General features: G+C 45.0%; 1 protein-coding gene across 13 annotated transcripts in view; it reads right to left on the bottom strand.

Annotated features, from left to right (window-relative positions):
- The window catches only part of PTK2 (protein tyrosine kinase 2), a 252,208-nt gene that overhangs the window by 101,747 nt on the left and 129,741 nt on the right, over positions 1-20,720 (bottom strand). For 11 of the 13 annotated variants that reach the window (XM_049854317.1, XM_049854311.1, XM_049854312.1 and 8 more), the window contains 4 exons: positions 12,029-12,083; positions 3,005-3,145; positions 2,413-2,490; positions 1,241-1,348 (listed from right to left, as the gene is read on the bottom strand). In XM_049854317.1, coding sequence (XP_049710274.1) covers positions 1,241-1,348; positions 2,413-2,490; positions 3,005-3,145; positions 12,029-12,083 — 382 coding nt within the window. Of the gene's footprint in view, positions 1-1,240; positions 1,349-2,412; positions 2,491-3,004; positions 3,146-9,733; positions 9,850-12,028; positions 12,084-20,720 lie in introns of those variants that run through there. The other 2 variants (XM_049854320.1, XM_049854321.1) reach the window with 2 other exon arrangements.

The raw sequence follows: 20,720 nt of genomic DNA, 5'->3' as shown, positions 1-20,720 counted from the left end.
GTTCCTCCCAATAATCACAGGAACAGCTGTGCTATGACATCAGACCTCTCTGTGTACACACTTGGGAACAGGGCGGAGTGGGGGTGAAACAAGATCTGTCACAGGTTTGAGTGAAAAGGAAGTTTGATCTGTAAGAACACTATTCCTAGAACAGATGACCAAAGGCAAACCCAGATGAAAACCCAGAACAAAAGGAGGTGACCAAAATATTTCCCTTCAGAATGCCTGGCCCTTCTGGTGCTCTAATTAAGGAAAGAAGTTAATATCATCAGTAAGTCAAAGTACGACTTATTTTTAAAAAACAGACCAATTTGGAGTAAATTTTTATCAGTCATCATAATTTTTCTAATACTAAAGAAATTAGTAAAATTTTTCTTTTTGAACGTGTAACATTTCTCCTCAAGGGCTTAGTAGTCACACTCATTTATAAAACATGTTCAATTCTGATGAACTTTCTAAAGACCTATCCTTAAGTGTAATCTAGGAGATAATAAAAGCCGTATTTTATTTTCAAACGCAGGTACATCCTAATTCATGTATCTATTCGTAATCCCCTTCCTATGACTATGGCCAGTCCCTGTGCCTCAGTTTCCTCATCTATAAAATGGAGATAGGCATCTCAAAGCATCTACTTCACTGGGCTGTGAGAATGACAGGTTCTTCTCTTGGCTTCTGTGTAGTGTTAGAACAGAGGAGGACACATTTTAAGAGCTCACTAAGAACCAGCAGGGCGCTGGCAACACAGTGGTTAAGAGCTTGGCTGCTAACAAAAATGTCAGCAGTTCAAATCCGCCAGCCGCTCCTTAGAAACCTTATTGGGCAGTTCTACTCTGTCCTATAGGGTCGCTATGGGTCGGAATCGACTCAGGGACAATGAATTTTGGTAAGTATCAGCTGTCGCTGCTGTTATTATTATTATCATTACCCAGAGAAGGTCACACACAGTGTAGTCTGGGGAATACCTGTCTGCCAAAATTAACAAGACACACTTCTATATAATTCCAAGGAGTTGATTTCCTCGGTAATTCACAATAATCTTTACAACAATACCAGATGTGTTTTTAAACGTCTCTTGTTCTACTCTTGGGACATCTGATCATTCTTATTTATGGTATGGCATCACGCATGAGAAACTGTGATTACAATGACCCATGAAAACTCACCCTCATCCTAGAAAGTCCTATTTATAAATACTCTATGTTTTCATTTTCCTTTCGTGACGAATGTACAGGCTCCTTACCTCGGGTGCGCCTGCTATTTTTAGCTGTAGCATTCCTTTTCTGTCCTTGTCTTCGCTGTTTGAATACTGGATGGTCTGCACTTGGTTAAAGTCGGCCAGATGTGTAGGCTTTGGAAAGAAAAGGCAAAAACTCTGGACCACGGATGAAAGGCTCACTTCACCGATTCTGTTAACTACTCTGTGAAATTCTCAGGGCCCCACCTCCGATCCCAGTGTTACCCTCCCTAACCGAGAATCTCTGGGGGTCAATCTGGTTCTCCATGTAGCCCCTAAGGGAGGTGTCTCCTTCTGAGGAGCAGGCATGGGCTCGACGGACCCCTCCCCTCTCTTTCACTGCACTGTTACATCAGGAGTCTGTCTGCTCTTCACACGCCTGATGTCCAAAGAGGAGATACTGCATAAATGTTAGCAAGATGCATGCAAGTACAGTGACCACAGACACAGACACAGGGGGCAGAGGAAGGGAGACAGCAGAAGTGTATCCCTGACTTGACTGACTCGCTGGCCTGGGAGGAACCTCACGAGACTCCCGGCAGGAGTGAACAGTCCTAATCTGTTCCCATAGAGAGGAATCTAGGCTCGTTCTCAGCATGTCAGAGCTGGAGTAAGTTTTTGACACTTCACAAAGCTCTACAGTGTAATGAGGCTGGTGAGAAAGCAGGTACTCAGGGATCCATCCCATATAGGCCTAAATCTCAGGACATGCCAAGGGTAACTATGGCCATTTTTTCCAAGTAGAACAGACTCCTTCTTTCTGCTTAAAAAGACAAAAATATGCACATGGGTCTCGTATCATTCTAGCACTTCAGGGCAACAATCCCTCTGCATGTGATGAGTCCTGGGCATTTCTTCCTAACAATGAACCTGGCTCAGAAATTATATTTTACAATTTCTCCAGATTAACCGTAACAACCCTATTCGGATCTCACTAACAGACACAATTAGTATTATTCATTCCTTCCAAAACTAAAGAACTCTGAAGAATCCCCAAAGGGGCCTAGACTTTCTCTTACTCTCTCCCGCCTTGAACACCAAATACTGTGCTATGGAAAGATTTAACCACAAAAGAACGCCCATTTCCTCAATTTGAGTCCCCTGCGTGTAAAGTCAAGGTCAACAGGTGTGTGAGGCACTGCACAGGCTGTCCGCGGACCCCGCAGAAGCAGACTTACGTTGCAGCCCTTGTCCGTTAGGTAACTGATGCCTTCTTCTGGGCCGATTGCCAGTTCCACTGAAATAATCCAGCTTGACTTTTGAAGGTGAAACAAGTGAAGATAGAAGGTACCAGAGGAAAAAGAAGTATTTTAGATAACTGTGGATGCACTAAGAACGAGAGGGGGCTGGCTTAGTTTGTTATTAATCTCTCTAACCCACTAAGAGAAACTGTTTAGAACTTCATTGATTCAGTATCTGTTGAGCTCAGACACAGACACCCCAGGCTTACTGCGGTGTGTCTAAAGCCAGTGGCTTCCCAGGGAAGATTATCTGAACAGCTAAACTAGCCCTTAGAGAACGATTAATCAGCAAATAGCTGGGCTGCAACAACAACAAAAAACCTAATTATGAACACAGGCTTGCTATTAAAAAAAAAAGGATCCTACTCTCATATCGATATATTTTGTTTTTGCATTTTTCTCACTGTAAAACAACAAAATAATCTCATGTTGTTAAAATGTGACACAAATTAATTTCAATCAGAAATTTAAATATAATTGTTAAGAAAAAAGAAACCTGTTCTGCTATTTTCCATGTCCCCGTACTTACACCAAGAGCACATTTGAAGCATTCTTTATCAAATCTGTACACAGGGGAGAGAATCTCAAAGAATTTCAGAATACTTTCTTCTCTATTAAGGTTGGCAAATTGTCTAAACGTCTGTTGGATCAGTTTTCTTAGTGTTTTGGCCTGCATGACAAAATTAAAAAAAAAAAATCTTTTTAGAGTCAGCAATGAATAGAGACCACACCAATACTAACATCACCTAAGAGTCCTTTCCTACTCACCGCTTAATGCCACTACAATTACTCAGAATTGTTATTCTTGTCAGAGAACTATACACTTATTTAACAGAGCTTCATTTCTTTTAAAAGAAACCTGTGAGGCAACAACTGGCTTATGAGAACACGCAAAGAGTTAGCACTGAAGAATACACACTATGTGTGCACATGACCCGGAGTGGACAAAGGCAAAGGCATGATTCTTCTCACACATTCCACTGTCAGGGTAAATCGAAGCAACCTTTCTGAAGGGCAACTTGGTAACAAAAATCGAAAACCTTAAAATACCACAACCCTTGATCTAACAATTCAAATCCCTGCACATTAGTCTTCAGAAACGATTAAACATGTACGTAAAGGTTCCATAGCAGCCAGGCTAACTGCGCAAAGCTGTTGACGTACCACTTGGACTGCTTACATCAATTATGGTCTACCTACCCAATGTTCTATGCAGCTATAAAAAACAGTTTTATAAGACTAATTTACGACATTAAAGTATGTATCCTTATGGTTACACGAGAAACAATGACAAGGCACTCTGTCCAGCGAAGACCTTGTATAAGGTGCAGGCACCGTGACAAGACTGCTGTGTAGACACAGGCACTTGGGAGCACACACATCACTGTTGACAGGGAGGAGACAAACCAACTGCGGGTTTTTTTCTGTGTAGTGGGATGATCATAGGTGATCTTGTCCTTTTTCACTTATTTGAATTTTCCATTTATCTACCATGAACATCTGCATTTATTTAAGAAAGGAAGAAAACCACTCCTAAAAGTCATGGGCAGTGAGGGAAGAGCTTTCCAGCAGCAGGCGCACAGTCCCTGGTATGCGTAAGGCGCCCTGAGGAGGCCAGCAGGTGGAACATGTGAGGGGTGTGAGGTATGGAGGGGCCCTGAGGAGGCCACCAGGTGGAACATGTGAGGGGTGTGAGGTAAGGGGGGGACCTGAGGAGGCTAGCAGGTAGAACACAGGAGGGGTCTGAGGTAAAGGGCGGCGGGGAGTCCTGAGAAGGCCAGTGGGGTAGAGCATGTGAGGGGTGTGAGGTTAAGGGGAGGCCCCAAGGAGGCCAGCAGGTAGAACACATGAGGGGTCTGAGGTAAAGGGTGGCGGGGAGTCCTGAGGAGGCCAGTGGGGTAGAACATGTGAGGGATCTGAGGTAAGAGTCGCCACTGAACTGAAAGTGGTAAAAACCGTGGAAGGGGCAGGTTGGTGGGTGAGGTCAGGGAGAATCACAAGAGCTCACTTTGAGCATGTTAAGTCTGAAAGGCCAATCAGAAATCTGAGCACTGGATGATACCTATGCCTACAAATAAAGTGGAGACAGGAAAGAAGAAACGGCTAAAGCCAGGTAAGTAGGGGTAAAATTAGCAGAAAGTGAGGTCAGGAGAGACAGAAGTATTTCAAGGAGAGAGTGAACAATGGTGAAATGTGATCAGATGGACAAGGATGGAGAGCAGATGTTAAGAGTGGGCAAGACAGCTGCTGTGGTCCTGAGGAGACCATCTCAGCAAAGTGGAGGGGACAGAAGACAGGCTACACTGGTTTGAAGAGATGAAGAGAGACACGGGGAGGGTTCTTGTATATAATTCTTAGTTGTTTCACGGCAAAACGAGGCAGAGAAACTGGTGGGGGAGAACAAAAAAGAACTGTGGAATTTGGTGGTAGGGAGGTAGAGAATTTGAGTTCGCTTCTCTCTGAATGGGAGGCCATGAGGAGGCTGGGAAGGCGGTGGTAGTGGTGGTGAACGTCTGAGGCCAAGGGCAGAAATGTGAAGTTGTTGTCTTGAACATCAGAAGAGTTGAACTCGCCAGGGCCCAGTGCAGAGTATGGCTGGGCAGCATGCACCTCTGTCTGAGATGTATGGTCTTGGATTTAAAGAGGCAAGATCTGTTTTTCACTAGCAACGTTCAGCTGCTGGGATATAGACTCAGGGCAGGCTAATGGTTTTACACAGGGCTGGGGTTTTGACCGGTAAGAAAAAGAGTGGAACAAGAGAGTTACAGGTGTTCTGCAAAGGAATAACAACAGTTCTGCATCACAGAATCTAAAATGAAGAGAAATGGACTTGAGGTTAGCGAGACTTGACTGAAAAATGTTATCGCACATAAAATGACAAGTCAGCCTTGGATGCTTGGGAAGCAGATGTTGCAGGGCGTGGCCAAGTACTGCCCGTGAGCCAAGGACTGAGATAGCCACGCTCTCACGAGGCTGGAAACCCTGGTGGTGTAGTGGTTAAGACTTTGGCTGCTAACCAAAAGGTCAGCAGTTCGAATCCACCAGGTGCTCCCTGGAAACCTTATGGGGCAGTTCTACTCTGTCCTATAGGGTCGCTATGAGTCAGAATTGACTCGAGAGCAGTGGATTTTGGTCTCACAAGGCTCAGCCTGTTGGTGTGATAGCTGTTCTGATTCCAGGACTCCCAGTCTCTGCCTGTGACTGCCTATGCAGGGCTGATGTCCCCCAGCCAAGTGTACACTGCCGTGGGGATGTGAATTATTTTCTGCATTCCCTACAAGACAGACTTCTCATTATCAATTAATAATACAATGTCCTGAGAGTGTGGTCAATATAAACCAGTCCCTGAGAAGTAGGTCCACTCCACTTTGGGCCCAGAGTGGACCACTAACGAAACTGTTCTCTGCGCTTTGCACTCGGAATACACTGAAGAGTCAGAGCAGACGTCTTGTCCTCAAGCTCAGAAAAGCTTCCTGATCTCACTCAAGGCTACAGGAAGGACACGATTCTAGGGCACAGTGCCCCAGACACTGATGAAAACACAATACGTGATGCCAGAAAAGACTTCTGCAGCCCTTGGAATGCAGAATGGAAACGAACTCTATCTCCACAATGACCCTGCAAGGTAGATTCTATCCTTCGTAGACTAGTGGGCACATGGAGACTCAGAGAAGACAGACAACCAGGGAGGCCACAAGAACTGGGATACAAACCCTCGGCTGCTTCATTTCTTTTCAAATAAACGGTCAGCTCAAGCATCACTCTAAAAGCAATTCCAGACAGCACCAGGCAGAAACCACCACCCCATCCTGAGTCTCCTCTCATCTTGAGTGTATCTTCAAACACAGTACTTAAAACACCTTTTATACCAATTTTTTTTTAAGACAGTCCCTCTTACCCCCACTGCTAGTCTGTAAGATTCTTGCGAGTAAGAAGGGTGCCTAAGTCATCTCATCATCTCCAAGGCTATTGAGAAAAGAGTGTGGCCCACAGCTGAAACTCAATTAGGTGCTGGAGAGTAAATAAACGTGGGACTAACTCCTTGGATTCTGGCAACGTCTTAAAGAAAATGGACAAGCAAAACCTGTTCCTGTCCTATAAATGGATGCTTCACTTTCCAGCAGGTAAGTGGGATGACAGCTCAGACTTCTGTAGTATCAACTGTCACAGAGCATACTGCCTCAGTGTGCTGATGGTCTGGTCCCGAGAAATGTCTCCCACCAGCAAGTGGAAAACAAGTCGAGCAAAAGCCCTGGAATCCCTTACAACTCTTCCTTGAAATACAATGTGATAAGTTAGAACCAGGCAGCAGCTGCAAAGAACGGCTGTCAAAAGGGCATGCAGACCGAAACACAGAGGCAAATATTTTTATTAACATTAATAAAAGGCTGACATACTCATTCATGCCTCTGAGAAGAACACTTCCATTTGGTTAAGTCCTGACATGCACAGATTTAAAAGTGTGAGAGGTCCAGAAAAGAAGCCATTCCTCTCTGCAGGTCATCATTCTCTGCTCTGTACCTAAGCCTCAGTGACTAGCTGCCCAGGAACTATTAGTGACAATGGCATGCACTCACATTTGTTCATTTATTCAGTGCTTTTTAAATGCACCTCCTAAATGCTGTTTTATGATGTAGTAGACAGTAGCCCGTCTTTGAAGGTGGGGAGCTAGAATATCCTCTTGAGCTTTACCCGTATATCTACCTGCTCACCTGACATTTTCAAGGGCATTTCCCACAAACATCAAAAAGCTAACATATCACCAAGAGAAATCCTAATTTATACTAAAACCTGATCTGCCCCATCTCAGCAGTCTCCCAGCTGCTGAAGCCAGACACCTAGGAATCGACCTTGATTCCTCCTGTTCCCTCCCGAGCACCCACCCAGTCCACCGTGAGTCCTGAGTGTGCTGTTTCTAAAGCACACAGTGTCTCTCTTGCTCCCCACCTGAGCCCCCTCCCACGTGTCCACACAGCCCGTTTCACACACCGCAGCCAGGCACTCCTGTCACTCTCCAGCTCAAACCTGTGGGGATGGGGGATAACGAATTACCCCGACCAAATGGGTCCTTCGTGATGGGACGCTCCCTGTGTCCCCCACCTCATCTCCTGCCACTCTCTCCGGGCCCACTGTGACCATATTGGCTTTCACCCTGTGACAGTCTGGCAGCAATCTACCCTGCTTGCTGCCCACTTGGCAGGGATGCCCTTGCTCCCCTGTCTGCACTATCCACACCCGTCCTCCTGTCGCTGAGAGCCTACCTGCCCCTCTGCACTACCCACACCTCTCCTTCTCCTCCTGACAGCCTACCTGCCCCTCCAGTACTACCCACACCTGTCCCCTTCCTGCTGACAGCCTACCTGGCCCTCCGGCACTACCCACACCTGTCCCCCTCCTGACGACAGCCTACCTGCCCCTCCAGCACTACCCATACCTGTCCCCCTCCTATTGATGGCCTACCTGCCCCTCCGGCAAGGAAACCGGGGCTGGAAGTTCACGTGCTTTCTTAGTGGTTTCCTTTGTCTTAGTGACAACGATCACAAGTGAAAGAATCAAGCTTTGGACCAACCCTAGGGACTACAGGGGGAGGGGAAGAGCCACACCATGGGGTCAATTTGAAACTGAGGGCCCACAGATTGTCACATTTCATTTTTATACACACACACGTATTTACCTGTTAGATCTGAATGTAGTTTTAAGAATGTAAAACATGGGGTCTGTGAACTAACTTAAATGAATCTGCTTTCACTGTGAATGCATATAACCACATGCAAGGCACACGCTGAAGGGTATTTCCTTTTCCTCTATTTTTCACCCGTCTATCTTCTACCGAAATTTCTGGCTCCAATTCCCATCCTATATAGAAAATAAAGGATACATTGTTTGGACAGTGCCCTTTCTTTTTTCTTTAACCTGCCCACCCCTTTCAGTACACCTGGTAAATGCTGGGTGGGCGTCTCCTTTCTGGGCAGAATGTTCATATGCTGGCGTTTCCCAGCCCTCTCCTCACTGCGCCTCCTCCTGCGATGCCCTGACTTACTCCCACTGCTTCAACCTGTAAAGTGGTGGCTTCTAAGAGGTGGGATGGTGTGCTGATGAAGACCTCAGATGCTGGGTTTTGATCCTAGCTCTGCAATACGGCTCTGAAATTTTGGAGAAGGGTTTTATTGTCTCTGTGCTTCAGTTGACTCATCTGTAAAATGGAGATCATGGCAGAACTTATCTCGAAGGGTTGTTGGGGAAAGCAAAGAGGCTGAGACGAGCCCCACCTGAGTGGCCCTGCCTGCTACATACTCGACCTGTCCGTAGTTACATACTCGACTGGATCCTTGTCAGTCCCACCCAAACCAGCTTCAAAAGTCTGCTCACTCTTCTTCCTCCCTCCACATCCGATCTGCAGCTGTACTTTACATCTCAGCATCCTTCAAATCTAACCTACCAGTCCTATCTATACCCCTGTCGCTTTTTAATCCAAGCCCTCGTTATTTCTTTTTGCAACAGGCCGCACAGTGACTGTGAAATACACTATGAAAAGGGACTCGTGCTGCTCTCCAGCAGCAGGGAGGGAGCTGCCAGTCCCTTCCTGCCCTGAGAGCTGATCTGGTTTGGGGCTCTTTCCCATTCAAAACATTCTTAGAAACGCAATGCGCACAGTGATAAGGAACTAAACTGCTCACCTTGATAATTTAACTGGCTGTGAAATTTCTTAGTAACTGGACAGTAATGTTTGAAAATAGTAACTCTACAGTGTTAAAAGACAGATGGTCTGAGCTACCATGTGACTCCATTTGTCTCATGCAGATGAATACAGGGAAAGCTGCTTATCGCTTAGACACCTCACCCAGCTGAGAACTAGGAAGACACGGGGATGGCCAACGAAACCAATGAACTCAATCGGCCAGAGCAGGGGAGACAATACTTAGTCAGGGTTAGTGTCGTAGGATGCTCTGGCTCTTCACCAGCTGAGAGGGGAGCTGGGCCAGGAGTGCTCAGCCAGGCTCTCTGACAGTGATGCTTCCGTGTGGCCACCAGAGGAATGGGAATTCCACAATGGCCAACGCTGGACAAGAGCTAGAAAGTCTTAGGCTGCCTGAAAGGAGCCCTCAAATTAGTTTTTATAGGCAGGATACCTTAAAAGTATTACTTCTTTACTAACTTCTCAGTAAGGAAAATAATCTACAAAGCCTGTTGTTGCTGTTAGGTGCCAGTGAGTTGGTTCCGACTCATAGTGACTCTGCATAACAGAATGAAATGTTACCCGGTTCTGTGTCATCCTCACAATCGTTGCTATGTTTCAGCCCATTGTTGTAGCCACGGTGTCAATCCATCTTGTTCAGAGTCTTCCTCTTTTTCGCTGACCCTCTCTCTACTAAGTATGATGTCCTTCTCCAGGGACTGGTCCCTCCTGATAACACGTTCAAAGTAAGTGGGATGAAGTCCACTTCCTAGAATCTCTTGATAATTAATCAATACAGTTCCAGAACTGTTAGAACAAGCAGCAAGAATGTTTTGTACTGTAATTTATCCCTACTTATTAGCTCCAATGGAGCCCTGGTGGCACAGTGGTTAAGAGCTCACTGCTAACCGAAAGGTCAGCAGTTCAAGTCCACCAGCCACTCCTTGGAAACCCCGTGGGGTAGTTCTTCTCTGCCCTAGAGGGTTGCTATGAGTCGGAATGGACTTAACAACAACTGGTTTGGTTTTGGTTTTATTAGCTTCAACGTCGCTTTGTATTTGCTCTAATTTAGGAAATATGCATACAATTCAACTCTACACTAATTCTCATACAGAGAGAAAACTACTAAGAACATGATCCTTCTTCCAAATGAAGCAGTATTACTCAGTTCAATCACCAGAAATCGATGATATTCAGCCAAGTGAACTACAAAAATGTTCTGACACATCAGTCAGCCTCCTACGTATCAGATGTTGCCAGCAACAAGGGGCTCCTAGTGCTTCCCAGGTGAAACGGTTATAACGTAATGCTAAGGAAAACTTACAACAGACACAGCAACAGGCTCAGAACAAGGAGCTGGTGGCACAACGGTTAAGTGCCAGGCTGCTAACTGAAAGGCTGGCAGTTTGAACCCACCCAGGGGCTCCATGGGAGAAAGACCTGGCGACCTGCTCCCATAAAGATCACAGCCTAGAAAACTCTATGGGGCAGTTCTACTCTGCCACATGGGCTCTCGCTGTGAGTCAAAATCAACTAGCCAGCACCCAACAATAGGCTAAGAACACATTAAGGGGGAATAAGGTACACATTCTCCTACCAAGGGCTAAATTCAGATGTACCCAGTGTTCCCGCAAAGAGTACTTACTTCCCAGCCCGTCCACAGGACCTATCACAGTGAGGGGCTTGCCAAGCAGAGGCTAGGCCTCCTCCACCCTGCACGGGCTCCAGTTCAAGAACTGCAGGTGCCCGGGAGGGGTTGCTGAATGAGCATGCAAAGCCAGGACTTCTGTGCTCAACAAAAACACTCAGCTTGACACAGTTACCTACTGACCAAAGACTGGAAAATGACGCCTATTTTCTCTAAGAATAAAATTGTTCCTGATAATACTCTAGGAAATCACTTTACTTGGGAACTGTATAGATACTTCACAAAACTGGTAACTACTGATCTCTAAACCTTTCTAGTTTGGAAATGAGATGTTTTACTGAGAATTATATATAAAGGTCGGGTTAAAATTTGGCTGTTTTGACTTCTTACCTAAGTGCAGATTTACAGAAGAGCTGAAAAGACAGTACAGAGTGTTCACCCTTCACCCAGCTTCCCCTCCTGTTAATGTCGTACATGATAACGAGGGTACCTTTGTTACAACTAACAATCTGGGTATGATTCACTAAACTACAGGCTTCATTCAGATTTCACTAGTTTGTTTACAAAAGAACTTTTAAAAAAATATTCTGGGATCCCATCCGAGATGCCACATCGCATTTAGTCTTTCATGACCTTGGCTCTTCTGAAGAATAATCATCAGAACTTTGTAGAATCCCTCAATTTGGGTTTAAAGTTTTACTCGTATAATTAAAAAAAAAAAAAAAAGGCATTTCTGGCACAACTAGTATCAGAGAGAAAGAAAGTGAAACACCTTGCCAATTATCGGAGGCATATGCACCCAAACTCTCTCACTCACCAATCATGGACTATTTAAGATCCACCCAATAGAATAAGGGACTCTTTCAACCCTTCGATGTGAGCGTTAATTAAAAACAACCCTGTCAAAATTTAAATGTAAATAAAGGGAAAAGGCAGGTAAAAACCAAAAAGGCAGTTGAAAAAGCCAGTGTTAACTGACCCATCCACTCTATACAGCTGTTCTGGAAGGAACGAGAAGCTGGGGCAAATTTTTTAAAGCTATTTAAGAAAGCAAGTACACATACCTGTTTAAATATGACTGGAAAACTGTTCATTTTTTACATTACAGCGTTTACACGTACAGAGCAGACTATATCATTTCACTTTCCAAAGCCAGTTTACCGTCAGGGAAAAGGCATTTGCATAATTTGATTATCTGATCTGATTACGATAAAGGAGACTCTAATTACCTTGACAGAATCCAGTAAACTCTTAGGGAAAAATCGCTTTAAACCAACATCTTTTCTGAAATATAAAAAGAAGTGTATTAACAAACAACACCACCAAATTAATTAACAAAATGACATTCTTGCAAGAATATAAAAGCACGTTAAATTCTTCCTCCTTCCGCGTATTACTCAGGAAGGAAACGGCACGACGAGGCTTCAGTTGACCAGTGCATTCCAGGGAGGAGGAGAAACATTTTCCAGAAATGCAAAGAAGATAGGAACACATTTTAAGTAGAAAGCCCTTTGTATCCTTCTTTTTACCCTTGTTGTTGAAAATTTTAAATACTGCCTTGCTGCGAAGTACAATGTATGAATAAAGTGTTCTTTTTCAGATACTGCTTGAAGGTTATCCTAATAAACATGAGTTCCAGCTGGGTGGTGCGATTTACGTAGAGAAAGCAGACTGGCCAGGTTATAACAAGACTCAGGACATGCCCTGGAAATTGGAAAAAAAAAATAAATAAATCCCTTGGATCTATTCTAACAGTTGACAAGCTTTTTTGGGTAAGGGATTCATTCATCTAATCAAGGTTTAACATCTCAATTTCACGTAAGGAAAAAACAGCAATAAAGTGATCTAAGGTCAAAAGTTGAATGGGTGGAAAGGCTGGAAACCCCAATGATTTTCCTTACATCAGGCAATGAAATTACATGAGTTGTTGCCATGGAAGGCCTCAAAGGAACTTCAGCATTAAACAGGCTGGAAAAATCAGGTCATTCTCGTTTTTCCATCCCCGTTGGGGACTCCATCACTCAGGCTGTTGGCCACTAGATGGCACTCGTGTGTAGGTAAGATGAATGCTACAGAGTCGTGGAAAATATAAAGGATGACGAAGCAGAAAAGTGAAACGCAGGTATCTTTTCAGGTCACATAAGGAAACAATACATTGAATACAAAGTATATAAAAAAAATTAAAACCACCAGGGATGACTTCTTTGTCTGTAACTGTAAAAGAGCTGGTAATAACACAGAAGCTTTTGGTAATAAAGAAAGTTTTGGTAGTAACACAGAAACTCTATGGGGCAGTTCTGCTCTGTCCTACAGGGTCGCTGAGTCAGAATCGACTCGACGATTTAACACAGAAATCATGTTGAAGTTCATATGACTGATCCTATATCCAAGCCTCTGAATTCCCTATTCTAGTCCATAATCTTCTAGGTAGTACCTAAACCGATCAACTCCTCCTTCAATCCATAACTGTCAGTGCTCACTCTCCTTGAAGCCATTATTATTTTCACTACATCCTACGAAATTCTTTCTCGAGTTGTATGACGTACTGCCTTCTGGTTTCACCTACTAGTTAATCTCCCTAACTCCTGGTTTTCTGTTTCCCTATCCTCTTCTGCCAACGTATTACCTGACCGGCTCTGATTACTCCATACGGAGGGAAAGAGTCAGCCCAAGTTCCTCCCCTCCCCTGCTGCCTCCTCAGGACTCCGGGCCTTTGCATTTGAAGGGTTTCGGTGCTGATCACTACTGGGGAACTGAGGGTACCAAAATAGGAACAGGAAGAAAAACAAAAATTCTAGAATTTTAAAGGCATATCCTTGAACATTTTTCCCCTACCCTCCTTTTCAGGGAACTATTCCATAACAAAAAGCACTTCTTTTCCTATCAGAAAGTCCAGGCTTGAATCTTGGCTTTGCCACAGGAGAGGTTTGGCTATTACCATCTGTGGACGTTGGTTTATCTGTTTATAACATGGGAATGCTAATTCTCACAGCTTACAGTGGTGCTGAGGGTTAAGTAAGAATGTGTTTACCGAGTCGCTAGGACTCCCTCCCCTGGGAATACCCGGAAGCCCCTCCTGTCTGGTGAGATTTTGGCCCATACACAACTCACTGCATTGAGCAGAGCAGAGACATGGCGTGGCTTGTGGCTGCAGAATATACGGTATACGTGGCTGGGGGGGAGGTTCCCACAGGAAGTCAGGCAAGAGAGGGCAGGAGATGTGGACGAGACAAGGGCAGCAACAGGAGAGGCAGTGAGAAGAGGGGAGATTCAGGACATATTACGGACAAAGGGCCAAAAGTGCTACCTGACTGGAAGTCCAGGGCAGGTGGTGGTGTGGGCACCAAGAGCTGTTTTCTTTCTTTTTTTTACTATTGTATTTTAAAAGAAGGTTTACAGAACAAACTAGCTTCTCATTAAACAATTCGTACACATATTGTTTTGTAACATTGGTTACTGTCATGGATTGAATCATGTCCCCCCTAAAAAATGTGTGTATCAACTTGGGTAGGCCATGTGTGGTTGTCCTCCATATTGTGATTGTATTTTATGTTAAGAGATTAGGGTGGGATTGTAACACCACCCTTACTCAGGTCACCTCCCTGATCCAAGGTAAAGGGAGTTTCCCTGGGGTGTGGCCTGCACCACCCTTTCCCTCTCAAGAAATAAAAGAGAAACAAGCAGAGAGATGGGGACCTCATACCACCAAGAAAGCAGCACCAGCAGCAGAGCCTGTCCTTTGGGCATGGGGTCCACGCGCGTGAGAAGCTCCTCAACCAGGGGAAGATTGAGGACAAGGACCTTCCTCCATAGCCGACAGAGAGAGAAAGCCCTCCCCTGGAGCCGATGCCCTGAATTTGGACTTGTAACCTACTAGACTGTGAGAAAATAAACTTCTCTTTGTTAAAGCCATACACTTGTGGTATTTCTGTTATGGCAGCACTAGATGACTGAGACAGTTACCAACACCACGACATGTCAACACTCTCCCTTCTCGACCTTGGGTTCCCTATTACTATCATTCCTGTCCCCTCCTGGCTTCTAGTCCTTGCTGCTGGACTGGTGTGTCCCTTTAGTCTCATCTTGTATTATGGGTTGAATGGTGAATGAACTTCAGAAGTGACTTCATGACTGAGGTAAAAGGGTGTCTGGTACCATACTCTTGGGTTTCTCTACTCTCTGTCAGGCTAGTAAGTCTTGTCTTTTTTTGTGAGAATTTTGTTCTATATTTTTCTCCAGCTCTGTCTGGGGCTCTCTATTGTAATCCCTATCAGAGCAGTAAGTGGTGGTTGTCGGCACCATCTAGTTGTGCTGGACTCAGTCTGGTGGAGGCTATGGTAGTTGTGGTCCATTAGTCCTTTGGACTGATCTTTCCCTTGTGTCTTTGGTTTTCTTCATTCTCCCCGGACAGTTCCGTTTTAGACATGGGCGGTTAGACGGGGTGGACTCTGCGTGGCCCCAGTGGAGATCTCAGGAGGTAGCTAGCTATCTAAGTCAGGAGTAACGCAGGATAGGGTCTATCCTCTTCCTGCTCATGAGACTGCCAACAGCTGTCAGTCATCCATGGATACATCTATTGTTTTTAGAGACAATTTACTATACTCATTTCTGTCACAAATGGGAAAATTAAAGACGGACCAAGAGGGTTGTATGTTTCAAGAAAAATGAAAGGGAGCATACTTCTTTATGAAAATAAAAACTATGAGTAGGTGTAAACTTATTTTAAATGTTTCAAAGGTAACGACATCTCCATTAAAGAAATAAAGCTTAAGGCCAGTTGATGTTTAGCACGTGTGCAGTTTGAGGTTTTCAGAACTACTTCTGAGGAATAATTAATTTGTAACTTTTGTCCATATGGCAGAACTCTTTTTAATAAAACACCTGACAAGTGAGAAAATAAAAATGAGGCTAATATACACAAAATGGTGAAAAAATTCAACATTACTTTTAACACATTTTCTGTTAATTAATCAAGAAGCCAATCTACTTCAGGCTTTGCGGTAGAGGGCTCTGCAGCGGCCGGAGAGCAGCTCAGACACTGTGCTTGGTGTTTGGGGAGCCTATTATACAAGTCTAAATTTAAAACCTCCCTTAGGAGCCAGGCGGGGGACATGCAGGCTGCCCCATTTTTCATACCAGGTCGCCTTCCCCCTCACTGCGGTCGGGTCTGGCTGCCAGTGGTTTACCACATGCCCTCTAATCTGCAGTTGTTTAGCTGTGTGTGCCGTCAAACTCCTTTGAAGCCAAAGGGTGCACAGCAGCCACGTGTGAATAAAGCGATAAATACAACGTATGCATCATAAACAAAACTCCTGGCCTTTACAATGTAACTCCTCACTAGATAAATACTGTCAGGGGTATATCCTACATGCATGTCAACCCATCTGACAAAAACCTAATTTACAGGAAGCCTTTAGAAAATGACCAAAATGCAATTCCCAAATCTAAGTATTAGGCTGTTAAGATTCCTTATTGGTTCAGAAGAAATCTTTCTAGCCCATACACAGCTGACAGGCTATTAACTAACATTAGGTTGGAGCTGTGCTGTCTGATACAGTGGCCGCTGGCTAGCCACATGTGGCTACTTTTACTTTAATTAAAACTAAATAAAAATTCTCTTCCCAGTGACACTGGCCACATTCGAAGCGCTAACAGCCCGTGAGGATAGGCAGGTACAGAACAACTGCATCACTGCTGAAAGCTGTAACAGGCGCCACCAGGCTGAGACACTGACTCTAAGACTCCGCATCCTGAGTGCCGCGGGCCTCAACATGCCTCAGTAGAGGCGGGGGCCTAAATGGGTGGATGCTGGCCACAGTGTGCGACGACCACGGGGACGAGCCACAAAGGGCCCCCAGCATTGCTCAGAAGGCATGGAAAGGGAAGAAGGGAGTCCGCTGTGGAGGCTCCGCAGCAAGGCTGCAAAGCTAGTGCAGACAGCTGTAAGTGAAACGAGGAGCCTCGTCCAGCCCGCGCACACACGAGGGAGACAGAAGCACCTGCTGCTTTTATCATCTGTCCTATTTTTCTCTCTGGATGCGCAAAAGGGTTTCTTTAATCTATTCTCTAAGATTCACACTATTCTGATTTGGAGCCATAAAGAATGAAGGCCTGCACTCGTTCATCTACTTACTCACTGAGACTCTACTACATACTGGGCACCTGTTAGATAAGGGGACAAAGCTATCACTAAAACATGTTCCCTCTTCTCAGGGGAGACACTCATTTAAACAACTAAACGTATAACAGCGTGAAAGGTGCCGTAAGATAGAGAGCTTTCAAAGCCAATACATTTAGGGCTTCTAGGACTCAAAATTACTTCTATGGTTAATTTCAAACCAGAATTCTCTTAGGAAATGTTTATTTTATGTCTGCCCTTTATGTGAAATATTCAGACCATTGTTGACTGACGACACCTTCTTTTTCTTTCCCTTTTGCTAACCCTCAGAATTGCTGCCATCCTCTCAGCTGATCCCACCATTTCAGGGTTCTCTGAGGCAGCATCACACACACCCACAGACGCCTGGTCCCTCCCCACTCTACAGAGCTGCACCTCATGCGGCGGGACCATGCGCCTCCTCTCCCCTCCACTGCAGACCACGCTCGCCTGCAATGTCCCCACCTCCCCCCTCCCAGCCACGCCCGTGTCTCCAGTATGCCCCATGCTGCACAGTGAGCACTCACAGCCATGTACCCACAAAACCCCAGGCTTTCAGAGGTCTGAGAGTCACATACGAAAAGTAACTAAGAGCATTACAAGAGGATTCTTAGGTCAAGGGTAAATGTGTTTCTCCTCTGACAATATTTCTGCGAAAACGCTGGCCTTGTCTGTTGGCCTTGTTTAATACTTTGGGGACTTAATTCCTCAAGCATATAAAGCCTGGGAAAAAGCAACCAAAACTAACTTCAAAACATCACGTGTACATCGCCATGGGTATCTGATCTTACGCTCTCTTCAGGACTGTCAGAATTTTCTTCAATTTAGAAGTCTTACTGAGGTACCTTAACTGCTAAATTATACCTCAACCCTCTTAAAAATCAGTAACTGTTGGGTTTCTCTAACTGCAATAGAGATGGCTAGCTGTTCCTCAGTGACTCTCCCAGGGCATCTTGAGTGAGAAAAAGCAGTTTTGCCTGGATGGTCAGAATCTACCGTGCTTTGCTCCTGCTGGGCAGGTGTGACTAGTTTTGACGGTGTCATGAACTGAATTATGTTCCCCCAAAACTGTGTGTATCAACTTGGTTAGGTCATGATTCCCAGTATTGTGTGGTTGTCCTCCATTTTGTGATTGTAATTTTATGGCAAAAAGGATTAGGGTGGGATTGTAATACCACCCTTACTCAGGTCACCTCCCTGATCCAAGGTAAAGGGAATTTCCCTGGGATGTGGCCTGCACCACCTTTTCTCTCTCAAGAAATAAAAAGAAAGGGAAGGAAGCAAAGAGTTGGTGACCTCATACCACCAAGAAAGCAGCACCAGGAGCACAGTGCATCCTTTGGACCGTGGATCCCTACACCTGAGAAGCTCCTCGGCCAGGGGAAGATTGAGGACAAGGCCCTTCCTCCAGAGCCAACAGGGAAAGAGAGCCTTCCCCTGGAGCCAACGCCCTGAATTTGGACTTGTAACCTACTAGAGATTGTGAGAGAATAAATTTCTCCTTGTTAAAGCCATCCACTTGTTGTATTTCTGTTATAGCAGCACTAGATGACTCAGACAGCTTCCTTCTTCTAATCTTTTAACCTCCAGTTTGCTCCCGGCAGTGTTGGCCCTGAGGAAATAAGGCACCAGGGACAGGGGATGGGGACATCACTGCCATGTACCTCCTCTCTGTCCAGAGAAAAGGTACCTGTTCTGCCAGCATTGGGAAGCTAAGGAAAAAAAGGGCTCTTCAGTTGGTTTAAAGAAAAAAAGCAGAGGTTTCTGCTTTTCCCACTCTCAGAAGCTGAGCCTAGCACTGCTCCCCAAAATTCAAAGGTTACTCTGAAATGTAGTAAAGCTGAAGGGGTATTCTCCATGAGGCTGTAAGTAACTGAGATCTTTAAAACTCCTGGCACAGGCTAAGTAACCATATGCACCATTCTGTAACCTTTCTCCTCACTGGGAAGGAAAAGAGAGAAGCTTGAAATAAACTAATGAATAACAAGTAATATTCTGTATTCATGTATAATATATTCTGTACTGGGAAATATAGAAATTCCTAAATGGCTTCAACTTACTAGCAAAATCCAATGGGAGAAACCATGTCACCTCTCAAGGTGTCACAGCTGCGAAGCTCCTGAGGGACATATTAGTCACAGGCTATCCCAAGCCAGCACCATTTCAGAAGCACTGACATCAGCCTTTCAACAGACCGAATGGAAGACAGAACAGAGCGGAGCAGTATCTTCAAAGTGGGGAGAAACTATACCTATCAATCCAGAATTGTTTACTGGGCAAAACCACCACTCACGACAAGGGCAAGCTACAGATAACTACAAGATGACAAAAACTGAGAGCATTTTACCACCAAAAGACACATACAAAGGAACTTCGAAACAATATACTTCCAGAAAAAAGAAAACTAATACCAGAAGGACTGGGTGCATGCAGGACTGTTCAGCAAACACGAGGACACGGAGATCCACGGGCAGTTCTCCGGGACCCCCCCCCCCCCCCGCCCCGTCCAGCCCTCTGTGACAGACTCCGAGAGCGCTGGGGTGAAGAAGGCTCCATTGTGGGCAGCACAGAACTGCTTGTGGGACTCCCAACCTGAGGCTACCTGCGACGTGAGGGAGGTGGACCTGGCACTCAGGCATTGTACTTGGGCCCTCAAGGGAGGCTGGAGTGGCACATTCCCTGGCATCGTCAGAAGCCACAGCAGCAGAAAACCAAGCCTCTTTGGAGCAAAGCTTGCCCATCTAGGGCCACTGGACTCACACACTCAAGCTGCTCATGTACTTGAGAGTCAGAGCAACACCAGAAACAGACACCTCCAGCACCCCAAGGGAAACCCTGGTGGCGTGGCCGTTAAGTGCACGACTGCTAACCGAAAGGTCGGCAGTTCGAATCCACCAGGTGCTCCTTGGAAACTCTATGGGGCAGGTCTAGTCTGTCCTATACTGGCGCTATGCGTCACAATCAACTTGATGGTAACGGGTTTTTTTTTTTTTAGTACCCTGAGGTCAGCAGATGGAAGAGCTGTTGTGACACAGGCTAGAAGCAGCTGTGCACAAAAAGCTGGAAGAGATAAACCGCACGATCGCACAGAAGAGCATACAGAGAGAGGGTCCCAGGAGTGAAGAGATAAACGGCACGATCACACAGAAGAGCATACAGTGAGAGGGTCCCAGGAATGAAAAAACAGATTAGACAACAAATGAAACTTCTAGAAGGAAAGTGTAAATGATGATATGGAAAACCAAATGGATAAGGTATGTAACAGAAACATACTGCTGAAAAGAGAATTAAGGAATTAGAAAATGAAGCCAAAGAAACTTTACACACACAGCCACAGTGAAAAAGGGGGATAGAAAATATGAATGCTATTAAGAGATACAAAGGGCAAAATAGGCTGAAATATATGTGGTTGATAATTATAGAGACAACAGTATACATTTTCTAGATGAAAAACATGAATATACACAATCAAGAAGCACATCCTGTTCTAAGCTGAATTTGTGAAAAGAAGTCCAAGCCTAAAACATCACGGTAAAACCAGGAAAGACTAAAGTTGAGATTATTTTAGAGGAAGGCACAACCACAGAGGCATACCAACAGACACACCGCAGTGTCTTTCAGAGCTGAGAAAAGACAACAATACGAACAATATACTGAAAGGAAAAGGATGCCAGAAGGATGGTCTGAGATAAGAAAAATAAAATGATCAACATGCAGGGATAGCTAAAAAAAAAAAAAAAAAAAAAGCCAATGTATGAATAAGA

This window comes from Elephas maximus, chromosome 15 (genome assembly GCF_024166365.1).
Source record: "Elephas maximus indicus isolate mEleMax1 chromosome 15, mEleMax1 primary haplotype, whole genome shotgun sequence".
Taxonomy (NCBI): Eukaryota; Metazoa; Chordata; class Mammalia; order Proboscidea; family Elephantidae; genus Elephas; species Elephas maximus.
This window is presented reverse-complemented; position numbering and strand designations above follow the sequence as displayed.